The 17,903-nt window shown below is 39.4% G+C and overlaps 1 protein-coding gene across 4 annotated transcripts in view; it reads left to right on the forward strand.

Moving 5' to 3' along the window:
• Positions 1-5,320: 5,320 nt before the first annotated feature.
• IDE (insulin degrading enzyme) overlaps positions 5,321-17,903 on the forward strand; it is a 55,272-nt gene continuing 42,689 nt past the window's right edge. The window contains exons 1-4 of one of the 4 annotated variants that reach the window (XM_082286109.1): positions 5,321-5,561; positions 14,044-14,228; positions 15,637-15,844; positions 16,725-16,894. In XM_082286109.1, the coding sequence (XP_082142235.1) occupies positions 14,069-14,228; positions 15,637-15,844; positions 16,725-16,894 (538 nt within the window). In that variant the 5' untranslated portion in view covers positions 5,321-5,561; positions 14,044-14,068. Of the gene's footprint in view, positions 5,562-5,636; positions 5,865-5,919; positions 5,995-14,043; positions 14,229-15,636; positions 15,845-16,724; positions 16,895-17,903 lie in introns of those variants that run through there. The other 3 variants (XM_082286107.1, XM_082286106.1, XM_082286108.1) reach the window with 3 other exon arrangements.

A 17,903-nucleotide genomic window follows, 5' to 3' on the forward strand; every position in this document is an offset into this window, starting at 1 on the left:
GTAAGGCTTGAAGTAATTTTCCTCACATGAAGCAACATCATGCTGTGCTCCTCTACCATTTATCTGAAGAATTAGAACAATGTCAGAGCCAATCAATCTTACATTAGGCACAAAGAACAAACAGTAAACACTAAAATCACAATAACACATTTTGCTTCAGCTAAGTAAAGATTTAATGAAGCAGGAAAATAAATATAATCCATGGGAAACATATTGAGACCACCTTTATTCTTACTTGCTTTTTTGTATTCCATCTAGGCTAACAGCATAAAGTGATACTTGTACTGACAATCGTGTAGTAGCTACTGCTAGACTGAAAGTCAAATGCAGGTATGCAAATAATCTAAATATTTACCTTTTGCTCTATACTCCTTCATATGGATCATACAAACAAAGGCAGCACTGGAACACAAGAATTGTTCCAATTTCTGCTTGTTCTTTTCTAATATGAAAGCTGTATTTTTCCTCAAAATATAACATCTCTCACAGGCACAAAAGAGATCATTCAAACCTGCATTTAAACAACAAGAACTTATCTGATTACTGAATTATTATAAATTTGGCCAATAGCTACCTTTGCTGTAGCTATGATAAGTGGGAAATGTATTTCTGGTAATCAAGTTAGCTTAAAAAAGCATACAGTTTAATGGCTGCAAGTCTGTTTTACAGGGTCAGTTTATAGCACAGGTTGTACATTTTCTTAGACTAGATAGAGCCTAAAGATACTAATACACTATAAACACAAACTGAGTAACAGGGAGCTAGCATTACACAAGCAATAAAAATAAGTATGAGAAAAAGAAAACAAGAATATTTAGGCCACAGTCTTAACAGTCATTGGGAGAATGACCTTTAAGAAGACAGGTACATCATCTGTGACAAATGTTTTATTTTGTTTAAAGAGAGACAAAAACATTACAGAAAACTAAATTATATAATACACACAACAGCAAATGTAACAACTTCAGAAGAGGTTGTTAATCCCCGCATATGGCTGAAGAAGGACAATTTCTAACTATGGCTTGCAAACAAAAAGTCATTGAATTACAGTGATATTCACAGATAAAACAAACACTGTTTTCTTAGGGCTTGTATCAGATCACCCGGGGAATTGTAGGTGTGGAGGCCTGAAAAACAGTAAAATTGTTTACATGGAACATGATTACCTATGAATGAAGAAAGGTTATATAAGGTATAATAATGGAGAGATATAATTAATACAAATTACAGAATTGGGTGAGACTTCTTCAAGGCTTAGTAATACCTGATTTGATTGCCAACATGCTACACAATTTATCAACTGTATTGAGCATGTGGAGAGTTTAATATTATTTAATACTATCAGTGACACAGTAAAAAAATTGTTGATTAATTGCATGTTGATATTAAAGGAGAAATCACCTGCGCCTCAGATAAACGTAGAGCAAATTCTAGCCTTTGAACAGCCTGACCAGTTGGCCAGTAATATTCTACACCCTGTGTTGTCCACATACAGTAAGTTAAACAACAAGGACTTACACACACAGAGTACTGGTATAGTCTCAGCTGAGGACAGGGTTCTCCTTCAGTCAAGGTTAAAGGGTAATTACGTCACTGTTGAAAAGAGATAATGCTATAAAGTAACTACCGTATTGTTAAAAATTAAGGACTCAATGCATATAACAGGATTAAAACCAGAACTGCTTTCAACTAACCAGGAAAATACACAGAATAAAAGAGTTCTTTTCTTTTTAGGCATGTGTGCCAGATCACTGTCCGACATAGACACAGATGGTAGCACTTTTACATCTTTTTATATTAAAAAATTAACAGTAACATAGGGAGATGTATGCATTTGTGTGATTAGCTCAGAGTCAAGCTAGTAATTTTCCACACAGTTACCTATTTTCAGTTAAGGCGTGCAGCTGGATGACATCCTTTACGTAACAAGAAAAGAAACAATGAATGGGAAAATTGGAAACACACAGACTTGACAGGACTGACTGAAGTCAACAGGAAATCTCTCTTTGGCCTCATTATCTTTTAACTTAATTATTTTATTAATTTAATTTTATTCATTCAGAATTTTTATACTGGGAAGAGCCAATAGACAATCTTTCTTTCATATATGTCTTGTCATGAAATTGCCGCTATTTATTTTGGAGTGGAAATAACAATAATAAGTTATGCTTTATTTCCAGCCCGAGGCCAATTTGCTACAAAGCTCTATTATCTATTATATACAATTACAATTTGAATTTAGTCCAGAATTTTATCTATGTGGAAAAGACATGCTTCCATTAGAAGCCTACCAAGATTGTACTTAAGAGTTTCACACTTACTGTCTCTCAGCTTTCAGGCCATACATAAAATACTGGTTTTATTCTAAATTATTTTTAACCTACCTACTTTGAAGATCACTTTCCCTGTACTGTACATTTATGTCACATATCCTGAAGAGGGATCTCTACACTGCTACTTCATAAGCTTTCTTCATGAGACTATTTGCATAATTTCCACACTTACTCTAAATTATACTTAGGCTCATTTGGTCTTTTAGACAACACCTGTTTTTCCACTAGGGCAGATGAAGAAGGCAGGACCAAAAGCACCAATTCTCTATGAGCAATTAAAGTTTCATAGGGAAGAAATCTTAGTTGCAGGACTAGACTGAGAAAGGAATTTCACTGAAAGTCCTCTCTACTTTTGCTAAGGGTGTCCTATTAAAAATATCTTTAAAACACTGAAGAGATATCCAAAACAGTTTATGACTGTAATTTTAGCTAGTATAAATGGACGTAGAGAGGGGTCAGAGTATAACAACACAATTTGATTTGAATAAACATCAGTGTGTCCTGGTTTTGGCTGGAATAAAGCTAATTTCTTCTCCGTAGCTGTCACAGTGCTGTGTTGCAGATTCAGTATGAGAATAATGTTGGTAACACTCTCATGTCTTGGTTGTCGCCAAGTCGTGTTTATCCTAAATCAGGGACTTTCTTGTGTTTCATGCTCTGCCAGTGAGGAGGTACAGGGAAAAAAAGCTGGGAGGGAGCATAGCCGGGGCAGGTGACTGGAACTGGCCAAAGGGATATTCCACAGCATGGAACGTCATGCCCAGAATATAAACTGGGCATTTATATTATCAGTTACCCAGAAGGGCCTGATCAGGCCTTGGGGCAGGGTCTGGCATTGGTTAGCAGGTGGTAAGCAATTGTATTGTACATCACTTATCTTTTTTTTTTTTTAATCATTACTATCATTATTTACTAATGTTATTATTATTATTGACTTTGTTTCAGTTATTAAAGTGTTCTTATTTAAACCGTCAAGTTTTACCTTTCATTCTCCTCCTCATTCCACCGGGGTGGGTGGAGGGGAGGGAATGGCTGCCTGATGCTTAGTTGCCGGCTGGGGTTAAACCAGGACACACCAGTGGCTTTGAACAGCTGCTAAATAAGCTTACAATGGATAAAATAGGTGTACAGTAGGTGTGACCTCTATTGCATACCTCTGCTGCAATAGCTATGTTAAATGCATGAGGAGGTGTGATCTCTCATCACACTACAGAAACAGAAGTGCTTGTTTTAGATCCAGCTTTAGCAGACCACCAGAGCCTTGCTGGCACCGTCTACCTTGCTTCCCCAGGACTGCCCCTGTGTATACTAGGCAAGACTTACAGGAAAAGGTGGGACTTATTAGAGCAGCTAAATACATATCAGGCCAGCATTAGCTAAATATATACTACATTAGGATAACAAACTCTCTGTTCTCTCTGTCGGGACCTGAAAAAAAGAGTAAATTGTCTGAAACTGTATAATTCTATAGCATTCACCCCTACATGATACAACCTCTTAATCCCCCAGGTGCTTCAGAAAGGGAGGAGACAGATTGTGAAGGGGCACTCACCCAGCAGTCCTTCTGTCAGACACCATGAGATGAGCCTCTCTGATGCACTGGCAATAGCAACAGGGTGGAATTCAGATTTAACACCTCACCATTTATCCTGTCCTCTTTCTGTCCAGCTTGGTCTTCACTTTTACATGCACTAGGAACTGGAAAAAACCCAGACTGCCTCAAACTAGAATCCCATGAGGACATTTTTTACAGGAGTTAACATACTGTGTTAAAATTAGGCACCCACACAGTTCTAAATCCAAACAGTTGATTGAGGTGAAAACTACCAAATGCCTTGCTCCAACCAGGATGAGTTAACTTGAGAGACAGTTCCATGTCTAAACTGAGGCCAGAAGCGTGGGTGTACTTGATGTAGGCACACAGGTTTTAAACTGGGTAGCTCAGGTAGGGGTAAGAGCATCTCTATAGCAGCACAGACCTCCCTGGAAACCAGCAGATGAACGTCAGTCTACCCAAATTCCCTGACAGATTTTGTTGATTCCCTGTTGATTCTGCTGACCATATGAAGCAGTGTGCTGCCACTTCTTAACAGAAATTTTAACCAAAGCTAACTAGTTTAAAGTTACTACTGATACTTCTTCAATTCCATCTTTGGGTTCAGATATAACCTTAGTTAACTCATCTAGCCATGTCTTTCTACCTTTTTATGTCAGGAGAGTTCTGTGACTTTCCACCTGTGAGATACCACCTTTTATAAATGGGAAGCAGGGGCAAAACCAAAATCAGGCATTAAATGTAGCACACTGTTTTTGTCTTTTTTTTCCCCTCATAACTCTGAAAAATAGGACACAGAAAAATAGATACACGTGAAGAAAGCATATTACCAGAACTTCAACCAGCGGGGGAATCTTTTGGGGCTGGGGGGGGAATTTGTTGGTTAGTTGGTTTTTGTGGGTTTGGTTTTGTTTTTTTTTGTTTTTTGGGTTTTTTTGTGTTTGTTTGGTTGCTTGGGTTTTTTGTTTTTTGGGTTTTTTGTTTGTTTGTTTTTAAATTTGTTTTAGTTTTGGTTGGGTTTTTTTTTTTTTCCTCCTAGCAAGGAATTAAAGCAACTAGCATATCCACGACTTTCCCATAAGGAAATCTACCAAGGAAAAAAAAAAAATCGCCTTAGAACCCCAAATCTACAGTTTTGTAACAGAAGTTCAACCTTATCCAGCATTTACATCCTGCGAGGCGAGTCCTGTGTCCGGCGAGGCGGGGCCACAGAACTCCGCGGCAGGTGAGCGGCGGCCAGCGGGCTCCAAGGGGAGCTCCCGAAGGAGGGAGAGCTGCCGGAGGGTGACCTGGCCCTGGGGGACGGAGGATTTTGACACCCGAAATCTCTGCCTCTCAGGACGGCACTCTACCCACTGTACTCAAATTACGAGGCGTCTAATTACCTTTTGTCTTGGCAGGCACCGCCAGGGACGCGGAACGCGGACACCAGGAAGCGGGCGGGCAGCAACACAGCCCCTCCGCGGGTGCCGCCCGGGGCCGCCTTTCGCGCCGCAGCCCCGTCCGCCTCCGCCGGGCGCGGCCCCCCCGCCGCGGCGAGTGTCGCCCCGGCTCTCCGCCCAGCCACCCACCCCCTCCGCCGCCTCCGCCTCCTCCCAGAGGCCCCCGGCCCCCTCCCCAGCCGCAGCCCCGGCTCTCCCGGCGGCAGAGGCGGCAGCTCCCAGCACCCCCAGGTACGGGTCCCGCCAGGCCCGGGCGCGGAGGGCGGACGGGACCCCGCGGGCGCCGGGAGGGATTGGCCCGGCGGCGGGGGGAGGCGGGCGGAGAACATGGCGCCGGGGAGCGGCGCGTGCTGAGGCGAGCGGAGCCGGGCCGGGCCGGGCGGCGAGGAAGGCCGGTGCTGGCGGCGGGGCCGCCAGGGATATGCGGCAGCGGCTGTTCTCTGTGCTGAGCCGGGCTCTGCCGGGCTGGACGCGCCCCTGGGCCGCCCCGGCCTCGCGCTCCTTCCCTCAGGGCCAGCGGCGCAGCTCTCTCGGGTACGGTGCGAGTGCGGCGGGGCCGGGACAGGGCCGCGGGTACTGGGGTCGTGTGACCCGGAGCCGTGAGGCCAGAGAGCCCCCGCGGTGTTGTGTAAGAGGCGGCGGCGCGGCCGGGCGCGGGCACCTTGTGAGTCCTGGGGAGTGCCCTGCCCCGAGTGCGGCAGGGAGCCGGGGAAGATCGGGCCGCGGAGCGGGGCTGGCGGTGGAGCCTTCCGGGGAGGCGGTGGGCGAGCTGGGGGTGGCGGGGCCGTGTGTGCCAAGGAGGCCTGAGCCCTGCCTTGTGTCCTGTCCTGCCGCCCGGGAGAGCCCGGGCTGACGTGCTCCGGTGTTTGCAGCTGCACCTCCCTTGACAAAGCAGGCTTGGTCATCAGCCGTGCGGCTTTCGTTGCCCGGGGGCTTGCTTTGTTGTTCTCCTTCCTCCTCAAAAAACCTCTGTGAATTGTCGTGTTATTTAACTTGCCATGCCTTCCTAAGGCATAGTGATGGAAACAACAACAACAAAAAAGTTTAAAATCCTTAAGAAGAAACTGCTAACAGTTACCCAAAGTTGATGGCCTCTTCAGTTTCTGACGAGTTGTCTGGCACTGGCATTGTGCGGGGCTTGTTATTGCGTGTTTGTGTTACCAGTGTCACCAGCGCCAGTGGAGAGAGCGCAGCTAACCTCGGTCAAGGGAGGAGCGGGCGAGAGGCTTGGCATAGCTCACTTTTAGGGGCAATTTAAACTGCGTAACAACTCGGCAAAGTTTTTCCAGGAAGGGAACTGGGGCGAGGGACAAAGGCTAAGTTGTTGTCTTTCTTTCATTAACACTGTATCTGTTACCTTAGTAGCCAAACCTATTTTTAATACTGCACAAGTAAGAGACGTCAAAAGTAGCATCTTTCCGGTGAAAAAAAGTGAGTTATGATGACTCATACTGTCGGCGCTCGTGTGTCAAAATTCGGGTGCACTGTTACTGTTCATTATTGCTATTTATGCTTCAGAATTGTAAAGGTAATCCGCGGTGTATATTAGGAGCTAATGCTTTTCTCAGGCTGTAGTTTCTCCTGCTAGGTTATGCCTCTTTACGCATGTGAATATATACAGTATTCGGACTTAACTTTATATATGTGAGTAGGCCTGTTATGTTTTCATACTGCCTACAACCATGATTTAATCATCCATTTGATTTTAATTGTGAATTAGGATTTACATAAGTGATAATGAAATGAGAGCAGGCATAGTTCTTTCATGTGATGATTCTTTTAAGATGTGAAAATAAAGAACCTTTTTTCACTTACATGTTCCCTGTTTCCATTTCTGTATTTTGTTCATGCTTGAACTTTTTCTTCTCATAACATTTTTAACCTTCATCTCTATGTCAATTAGCAAGGTAATTTCTTAGTTACAACTTACCTCCTTTTCATCTGATGTACAGCATTAAAATTACCTATTCTAGTTGGAAGTCCCTTGAAGGATTCTTGTTCCTGTGTTCCTGCTTTTTTTGCTCGCTTTCTCCTTTCTGTCTTCAGTCACTGTAAGGCTGTGGCTTAATCCTTGGATGAAACGGTACCTTTGGGAATTGATTGAAGTGTCAAGCATATAACATATTTTGCACATGAATACAGAAGCACTCCCCACCCCTGTTAGATCCAGAAGAAAGAGGGAAGGGACAAGAAGTTCATTACCTCCAGTGTTTCGCAGTACTGGAAGGTATTAGGCTCCTAGCTATAGGGGTCATTGGTGGTTATTGTAGAAGTCATTTACTAAAAATGCAGTCAGACCATTTGAGAAATGGCATGTGGGGTTGATATTTTTGATACATTAATTCTATTGTATTAGATACTTTTATAGTAACTTTAGTTACTGATCTTTTAACTGCATAGAAATAAAAAAGTTTTTAATGAAAATCTAGAGAAATTGCTTGAATCAGTTTTGTGTCTGGTTATGTATTTGTATATGCATGATCTGTCAGCGAGTATCTTTGCTTTCAACTTCTATGATGCACATAAGTTGCTCAAATATTCTTATGAGGTAGCACTGTATGTATATAATAAGGTGATTTTTGATCCTGTTTGAAAGTTGCTTCACTACAGCTTTCTATTAAAATCTTACCTTCTGCATCTTGTTTTTAGAATGAGTCAGAACTATAGCTTGCCTGAACAATTGAGATGGGAAAGAATGCTGTAGGGCTGAGAGTTTATTTATAATTTTAACTGTAGAACCAGAATTGAATTGTCCAAAATCGTAAAAACTAACCTACAGAATAGGTGAACAGCCAGGACTTCCTTTGTTGAAACACACCATTGACTCTTGTAAACTGCTCGTTGTTACGGGTTTGTTGCTCATGTCAAAGCTCTAGCGTTAGATAAGCAGTTGCTTTTAATGTGGGATTACAGTGCTTTTAATGATTCAGAATTCTAAAATTCTCTCTGTTTTTGTTGCTAGATCAGATTTTCTTGCCAGTTCTCTCATCTTTCTGTGAATTTCTTGTTGTTATGCAGTATAACTGAAGTATTAGTCTCATCTTGTGTTTTGGTTTTTTTTTAATTCAGACCTCACAAGTTTTTCTTTTTGAGGATACAAGACAGATGGTAGCATAAAGCATTAAGTGAGTTGGCTTTACAAAGAGTTTTGAGCAATCTGATGTGCTACTTGCATATAAAATCTATGAAATACACAAAGCACAGCGATCTCTCCTGTAGCATCCAGTTTTAACATTTCCTGCTGTGTGTGCAGGGCCACGTGCTAGACACCACCACAGTCCTGGGGCTGTGGAGCAAGCCCTGCAACTGTAGGCTGGGTGATGGAGGAAAAATGTCAGGGGGAGAGGAAGAGAGAATGAGAACCACTGGTCTGCAAGTATTCAATGAACAAAGTAATTAATTGAATTAATGAGTACATTTCTTAAGAAAATGTGTAAAATACGCTTTGAAGCAGTTGGTCACGTAGCACAGAAACTAGTCTGATCAGTCATGTTCTTAACATGCAATTTGAAAATACTGATGCAAGCCAAATTACTACGCCAAATTTGTGAAAATTTTAATGATACTATATTTCAATGACATCTAAAGATTAAAACCAGATAATTTTACTTAACACCCCTCCCTCTCCCTCCCCCTCAGGTCTTCCAAATAATCAAAGGCTTCAAAACCCTTTTGGAATTTTGTAAAATATTGAAGCAAGGAATTGCTAGGGAAAGATTAATTGTTTTATTTCTGGTGAATGTGGTTAGAGTTTGTTTACCTTAGAGGTTGTGTTTAGATGAATTGTTTGGGGCAATTTTTGAGGACACAGGAAAAGTAAGCTCAAGCTATTTAGAGATTAAAAAAACTTGTTATCCTTTATTGCTCTGTGTAAAATCAGACTCTATAAGGTCCTGCCTTTTTGTTTGACTTTTTTACCCGGTGCTTTGGAAACTGTGGAGTGGTCCAGTTAAGGAATGTAGATTTAGGGCAGTAAATTAGCTTTATGGTGTCTTGATTGTATATCCCATCTCTTTTGGCCAGCACATCATTGTACTTCTCAGGCCAGTTACTCAGCTGGGGCCTGATCTTATGTGTGAAAGTACCAGGGCCCTTGTTTTTGCCAAGGTCACACGCGGTATGCTCTTATTAATGCTACTGGTAATTCCTGTACACCGGTGTTACACACCAGTGTTTCTGCTGTCACGTTGGCAGTGAAGCCTGTGGCAGACCAAGTTTTACTGCTGTGATCTAGAAGTTGTAGGAGCTGGACTCTCTGGGAAACAAGAGCAAGGTAGGCACTGCCCTGGCCACCATCATTAGGAGGGAATTTTCTGAGTCAATTGCAGGCTTGGCAAAAAGCTGCAGACTGAGGTTCTGAAAATGCTTTAATTGTAGCGAGACTTTAGAATTTCTTCAAAATGAACTACATAACAAAACCTTATAAATATTCATCATCTTCAAACTTGCCTGATTTGGCATGATTAGTTGTTCTTAATAACTTGGGAACACTGATTAAATCATTGTGGGTCTTTGTAGTTGGATCTTTTGTGTATGAAGTAGTGTGCTGAATTCCTGATGAGTTTAAAAGTGATAAAACATGTTAACATTTTGAGCAGTTTATCTACTTATGCAGTCTGTCTGCCTGTGCATGCAATCAAAATTATTTAGATCAGTATCAGGAATGTGTTGGGATCTCATACATTCTCTAGCTTCATGACAAGCAAATTCACACAAGATTGATGCTTTATGGATGTTGAATCATGAAGTATTTTAATCTCTAAGTGTCTAAAAGAAGAATTGATGAACCTGTAACCTGAAAGAGTATGGATAGTCTCCTGAAGAATCCCTTTTGGTAGTGTTCACCTGAATTGATTTAATTTGTTGATTTTTTATTTTTAGAGGTTACTCTTTCACTGCTCCATTTTTATTACATTCTTAGTAACAGAACTTAAAGTATTTGTCTGATTTTAGAGAAAAATTTTACTGCCTACAGTTTAGTCTAAAAAAATTACATTTTTATTGGAACATACATGTGAATGGAAATGTTAGGAGAGTAGGTAGATTCATGATTGTCTTACTGGTAACATGACTGTTACCCATAAAAGACTATTACTATGCCATCAAATTCTACTGCTGTCATGATCAGAAGTAGGTGCAAGAGACAAAGAGAAGGGGTGCAGACCTGTCCAAGAATGCAGATTTACTTGGTTGTTGCAAGGCCATGAGTTTGCGACTGAAGAAGTTCATGGACTCTTCCAGAGTGCTCAGTTTGGTGCTGTCATCCTTGTAAGAGAGGTGAGAAAACTCTGGCTGGTGGTTCTGCAGCACCGGGCTGCCTGCCAAAGCACACAGCGCTTCTTTTTTTCCATGCATCGGCAGCTGGAGAAATCTTCAGGTAAACCAAGATGGATTAGTGAATAACACAGAGAACATGTTACCAATGGTAGCTCCCTTGCAGGGCAGAACAGAGGTTCTCATGCAATTAAGGTTTCACTTCATTCTGGTAAATGATAAGCAATTAGTTGCATAAAAACTTCAAGCAAACAGGAATTTAAAGGCAAATAATAGAAAACAAGCATCAAAATGTGCTGAGATGGTAACTTGCCTTTCATCTGGAGCAGACCTGTGTCTAGCACTTGACTTCAGTATGTGCATACTGTCATGACAAAAAAAATCTTGAGAAGCACTTTGGAGTTTGTGCCTTGGGGGTCATATTTTTATTAGCTAGTCACATTCTTGCATTGAAGCAACCCTCAGGAGTTTCTGTTAATTGGTTTTCAAATATGGTCCTTTAATTGTTCAAACATTGGACTTAGATTTCACTACACAGCCTAATTTTTAATTAAAGTAAGTTTGCTAAAATAACTTTGAGAGATTAAAATAGTGAAGCAGAATCATATATCACTTAATCCCACTCTGTAATATTCCATTTGCAGGTGAAACCTGGCATCCCCAGAGAGCCTTGCTGGTTCCAAGGGACTGCCTGCCTGGAAATGATTACAAAAGTGGAACCTCAAAGAATAGAATATAATTTCACTAGAAGTGCAGTAATTGAAAATTCGGTGTTGGTTTTAACTGGTACTTTTCCTGTACAAGTGAAGTAATTTTGATGAGGAGGAAGAATATTTCCTATTCATTGAGTAGGGACACTGTTCTTAGTTCAGACATCCCTATTCATTTTTGATTTCTACCTATGTCATCTTTCCACCTGTAATTTTTGAGCCAGTGGAAGAATTTTTTCTGCCATGGTAGTGCTTTGTATTGTTCCTGCTATTTTGGCTTTATTAGACATCTTCCTCTGTTGCTTCTGTTTTGTGAAAGTAGTATGGTAATATTTCTTTTAATGTTTTTGTTAGGCTATTAACTCTGCAATAAACGTAGCAGCTCCTTTGTGGAAGGCTTGCTTTGTTACTGACCAGCAGTATCCAGTGCTCACTGTAATGACAGTACAGCAAGTAGCTATAGTACATGGACTTTAGGACAGCTTCTGGACATGACTTTAGAAATTAAGCTACTTCTCAAAAAATTAAGTACAGAATTTCTGGTTTTCTTACTTTTTAATTTTTTTTGCCTGTGGTTAAAAGCAGTTCTATTGTGAAAAAGTGGTTTGTAGAGTTTTAGGGTTCTGGTGTGAAAGAAAGGATTGTGGTATTTTTATAAAGCAATTGCACTTACTTGAAAACTGCAGGAAAACAGTCATAGGGGGGAATGTTTAGTATTGGGTCTTACAGTTTACTCCTTAAGAAAATGTAATGGTATAAAAGTTCTCTCTAAAGTGTAATTTTTTCTCCTCACTTTTGTATTGTAGTAACACAGCACCAGGAGGAATAGTACTTAAGCAGGAAGGTGTTGGTCTTGTTCTTTTGACGTATTTGCCTTCCAGGAGTATTGCATAGTTGATCAGCCCTTGCTTTTATTTGAGTTGTCTGGTACTACGATTCACTTTGCAGCTAAATAATTGTAGGTAATCATGCAAACCCATTTGAAGTTAGAGAATGTTGTATTCATAATGCCCACTGAAATAACAGTGAAGATGGAGATAAAAATTTCAGTTCTTGGTTTGAAGGCTTAATTACTGATTTTGTCCTTTTGGAAATTGTAGGTTTTTCCTGTACTGGAATTTTACTACCAAGCTGGAGGTAGCCTATGAAGGAGGCAGAAGTAGGGAATGATAATAAAATGAAGTGGAGGTGTACAGCTTCACAAGACATCAATTGAAATCTCATAAGATTTCATAGCTGTGTAATTTGATGAATCACGTTGGAAACATGAGTCATCTGAGCAAACAGTAAAGTTCTGTGACTTATAGTGATGTGGTGTAGAAATAACAGGGAGATATCAGATGACAAGGAAATTGTATAACATTTAAAAAAACCCCACAACTTGAATAGTTTGTAGTATATATGTGTCCTCTGACAAGCAACTAGTCTCTTACTGAGATAGAATATTCTAGCTGAAAACCAAGCTATAGGTGTTCATTAGCAGACATGGAATCAGGAGCTTAAGGGACCTCCTTGTTCTCCTGCATACTTAGATTTGTCAATCCAACTTGTGTGCAAGTCAAAAACAATTAGGAGCAGTTTTGTTACTGATTTTCATATATGAAAAGTAGTATCTATTCTCACTTCAAAAATTTTACACGATATCTTTAGTAGAGTATTTCTTTTTAAAATTCTGAACTTTGAACATGGAGGCAAGTTTTGATCGTTAGTACAGTTTGTATCAGTGCTGTTGATGCAGAGAAACAGAGATGTTGTGGTACTTGGAGTAGTCTTTAAATTTCAGTGGTATCTGCATTTTTTCAGAGGAAGAAGTCCCATAGATATTCCAAGCAGGATTGGCCTGAGCACAGGGTTAAACTAGTGGATAAATGATCAGTTTAAATGAGAGTGTACACATTTAAATTGAGCCATTTCAGCTACTGTTTAGTGATTGCATTTGACTACACTTTTTTTTTTTAAAGTATTTCATAGTGAGAGAACCATGTTTTACTAGTGGAAATGTTTCCTTCTAAAGTTCATTGAATGGCACATTTTAAAAAGTTACTTCATATTGTTTATAGCTTTTGCTTAGAGACATTCAGATTCTGAATCAGTCACACTTTCTTAGCATTTCAAAATTGTGCCTTTGAAGAAGGGTGTCTTGTAGCATCTGTTAAACTAATGGTAGAAGTTTAAACATGTGAGACAATCTATCCCTGTTTATCATGGCAGTTCTGCAGTCTTTGTATTTTTATGGCAGTAATGCAAACAGTGTTACCATTTATTGCTTGAGTGTACAAATCCAGTGGTCTGTTAGTAAAATTTTGTTTATCTGACAATCAGAGTTACAGCATTTGTAATATAATCAACAATTTAGATACATTAAATACTTTCCTGAAGTTTGAAAGTATACTTGAGTTAGCAGTGTATGCTTCATTTGATTTAATTTTGATCATAATCGAATAAAGGGATGACGTTTATTAAGTTTGGGTTGTTTAAATTACAGTTAATGTGATACTTGAAGCATTCAGTTAAGTGATGTACATTTTTACATGTTTCTTGCTCTTCAAGGTTTATTTTTTGTTTTAGCAGCAATATTTTTCAGGGTCTGAATTTTAGGCAAATTCAGTGAATTTTGCGCATAATAGAACTTCCAGCTGTCAGTATTGCTCTGTATTGTCTAACATAATATTAAAGTTCTAGCAAGGCTTAAGTGAAAATAATAAGAAATTTCTTCTGTTTTCTTTAAGGTTTCAGAAGGAGACAAACAACAAAATGAACAATCCAGCTATTAAGAGAATAACAAATGAAATTATCAAGTCACCTGAGGATAAACGAGAATATCGTGGACTGGAATTGGCAAATGGCATTAAAGCTCTTCTCATTAGTGATCCCACCACAGATAAGTCTTCAGCAGCACTTGATGTGCACATAGGTATTCAATTTATGTTGTATTCATTATGTCATTAATAAAAATGCTTAAAGTTTTGGTATCTTGATGCAAATAAACTGACAGTAGTGGTATGTAGTTGGCAGCCTAGCCTTTTGTTGTAGTTTATAGTTTGTTTAATTCTTTGACACATCAAGTTGAAAATTATTAGAGCTAAATGCTCTTATTGTACTCTTGTGTTTACTCAAGTGTAGCTCAGTCAGTTAAAAGACTGCTTTTAACCATTAAGTTTCAGATTTAAGATCTGTTATGAAAGATCTTTTGTAAGCAGAAAAGGGGCGGGTGTAAGTGCAATTATTTCAGACAGCTCCATCTGTCATGTCAGACTTTTTTTTTCATGCGAAGTTGTTGATGTGTAGAGGTGACAAAATGCTGTAGTGCTAGAGAAGTTGAAGAGGCACTCCCTAACTTCAGTGATGCTTATGTGTGCAAACAGAAATAAGGGAAATAAAAGGGGAAGGCAATTACTTTGTCTCTTTGGAATAATGGAAGCCTTTTATTATATCTGAGGTATTTCTAAAGCTTGTGTAGTTTTTCAGTTGCTTGGAAAGTATAATTCATGTGTGCATAACCTAAACACCCTCTTGACATTTCTGTAGTTGGGAGCGCTTGCTGCTGTTTGCGTTAGGGCAGAAGTAATAGAGGGACTTAAAAAGCTTCTGGCCCTTTTTGTTACGGGCATGGCTGTCCCACATCATTATCTAGTTCAGAGGATCCCGAATGTGGTTTCGTTTGGGTCCTGTGACAGTGATAGCCAACTGCAGCATCCAGTTCCTGCACATGTGCTGGAGGAGATGTATCTGTTGCCTTCATCTCCACTCTCCCACTGCACATCGCTGCACATTTTGAGGCGGGACTGTTGCTCTCAAACTTCTACCTTTCTCTCTTCCATTCTTCCAGATCATTATTTTAATCTGCTTGCCTTCACACCTACTAGCTGGTCATCCATAGCTGCTTGTGTTCAGGCAATTACAGGTTATCACTCGTCCTATAAACGACAGGATAAATAACTCTTTAATTATGGTTGACAATTGCTGCCTCCTAACACAGTGCAGTTACTAAAGTCAAAGTATAGATTTCAGAGCAGTGTGATTTGCCAGGTATTTACAGATAATGAGTCATGAATTTCAATTGAAAATAGTCTGTATAAGGAGGTGCAAACTGATCTGGAGAGGCAATTTGAGACACTAATAGGTTCAGTTACTGATTGTAATTTTTTAAAGTATTGTTTTGAAGATTAAGTTTAGTTGACTGTAGTTGCACAAGTGTCTTCTTACTGCTACAGAATTGATATAATTGCCTGAAGCAACATACTATAATATAAAGCACTTTAAGACTTAATGTTTTAGTATTACTTTTTATGATTGGTTACATAAAATTTTTCCTCTTGCAGGATCCTTGTCTGATCCCCCCAACATTGCTGGGCTTAGTCATTTTTGTGAGCATATGTTGTTCCTGGGAACCAAGAAATATCCAAAAGAGAATGAGTATAGCCAATTTCTAAGTGAGCATGCTGGGAGCTCAAATGCTTTCACGAGTGGTGAACATACCAACTATTACTTTGATGTATCACATGAACATCTAGAAGGTGCACTGGACAGGTAAACACATATTTTTAGTATTTTATTATTAAACACATATTTTTTAGTATTTAGTATTTTAGTATATTAGTATTAGTATAAATTTTTGTTACAGAGGTTCTACTTGAAGTTATTAGTGTAGAAGTTTTTTGATAGTTCTAACATGGTATTTAAAAAAAGGTAAAAACTATCTTTTGTTAAAACTGATAACCATGTATTTTTCAGTTCAGAAGTCTTACTCAGATTTTTTTCATCTAGGAGAGTTCTTCATTGAGGCAGAATTTTTGAAGTTTAAATGTTGTGTTTACACTGAATATTTTTGGAAATGTGGGGCACAGAATATGATCACGAATTTACACACTGTGCAAGTACTGGGATGGTGCAATCAAATGCTGTGCTTCCCATGGGATCCTTTTTGACAGCAAAACAAGGGTGAAGTCTAGAAATATAATAGGATTCTCTTAGCAGAGGGAGCTTGCTGAAATCTCAGTGTTATTTGGGAGGGGACAGAAATTGAAAGTGTAGTCAGTGAGGTAGAGTGAGTTTTCTCTTTGGCTTCTCCCTGGATGTCTGACAAGACATATTTCGTTGGTGAAATTAAGAGCCTCTTGCAGCTAAACCTCAAAACAGGAGAAATTTTCACTGTGGGAATTGTGATACAAGGCCCTTGATTCTCGTAGTACCTTATATGATGAATATGTTGTTGTTTGCATTTATACACAAAGAACTTGAGAAATAAGGATACTGAATCAGTGTCAAAACTATTAGAGAATTTGTAAGTTCTGCATTAAAAAATAATGTGTTCAGCTGTTTTCAGGAGGTACCAAGCACCAAGCTTTATACTTTTCTGTTACAATTTATGTACAGTACTCTTGACTTTAATTAATTTTTTTCTCTTTAGATTTGCCCAGTTTTTCCTGTGCCCTCTGTTTGATGAAAGTTGCAAAGATAGGGAAGTGAATGCTGTCGATTCTGAGCATGAGAAGAATCTAATGAATGATGCCTGGAGGTTGTTTCAGTTGGAGAAGGCTACTGGAAATCCCAATCATCCCTTCAGTAAATTTGGAACAGGTTTGTCAGAATATAATTATCTATCCAGTGGAGTTCTGTGTAACCTACATAGTATTATTGTTTATATAGAATTGCTAAAGACAGACTGAAACAATTCTCCTATTTTCCTCTCCATACATGTTTATTTTGGCGCTTTATGACATTTTTCACATCATAGACCAAACAGAGCTAGACAAAAGCATAGGAAAAAGAGTGGTCCAAGACTTGGAGTACAACGATGAAGCAACCTTTATGATTCTGATAATTGCTGCAGTGAGTGCTGTTTTCCAATTACTGGATTTGTTATAATTTGGTACTGTTAAGTCTTTGTGCATAACAAAGTGAATGAATTGTATTTAAATTGTTGTTAGTCATATGCTTTTTGTTAACTGATACTGCATTTAGACTAGATGACAGTGACTAGGTCAAATCAGAAAGATCAGCAAAATATCATGAAAATTACTGAGTAGGAATATAGAAACAAAATCTGAACCATAGAGCACAAGAGGAGGAGACAGATAGACAGAGTGATCTTGGCCAAATCCCAGTCTTACGGCTGTATTTTTTTTATTGTTCAGGCTTAATTATTCACAGAACGCTTAGTAACAATTGAGAATATACACCCTAAAACCTCAATTCAAAAAGCATAAAAGTTAAGATACCATAGTTCTGGGCAAAACCACAGATGTTTGATGCTTTGGTAGAAGTTTAAATGTTGGGTGGTTTTTTAATAGGCATTATTTTCTATGTGAATTTATTTTTGAAACTGTTAAAGTTACAGGACTGCACTGTTTTTGAGCATAATGTGCTCAAAAAAAAGTGTTTCGTGGATGGGTCAGTTTGCTCTATGAATAATTGACTCAAATATTGGGTATAGTAGGAGGATGGGAGAGCAGATAATGGGCTTTAAGGGAGTAGTTTCTTCCTCTGTCTCAAGAAAGACAAGAATACCTTTACATCTGTTGATGGAGGGCATAGTTGTGGGTCTGGTAGCCACCTGCCACAAGAGCAGGTATTGCTCTGTTAACCA

Source organism: Coloeus monedula, assembly GCF_965178545.1.
Source record: "Coloeus monedula genome assembly, chromosome: 8".
Taxonomy (NCBI): Eukaryota; Metazoa; Chordata; class Aves; order Passeriformes; family Corvidae; genus Coloeus; species Coloeus monedula.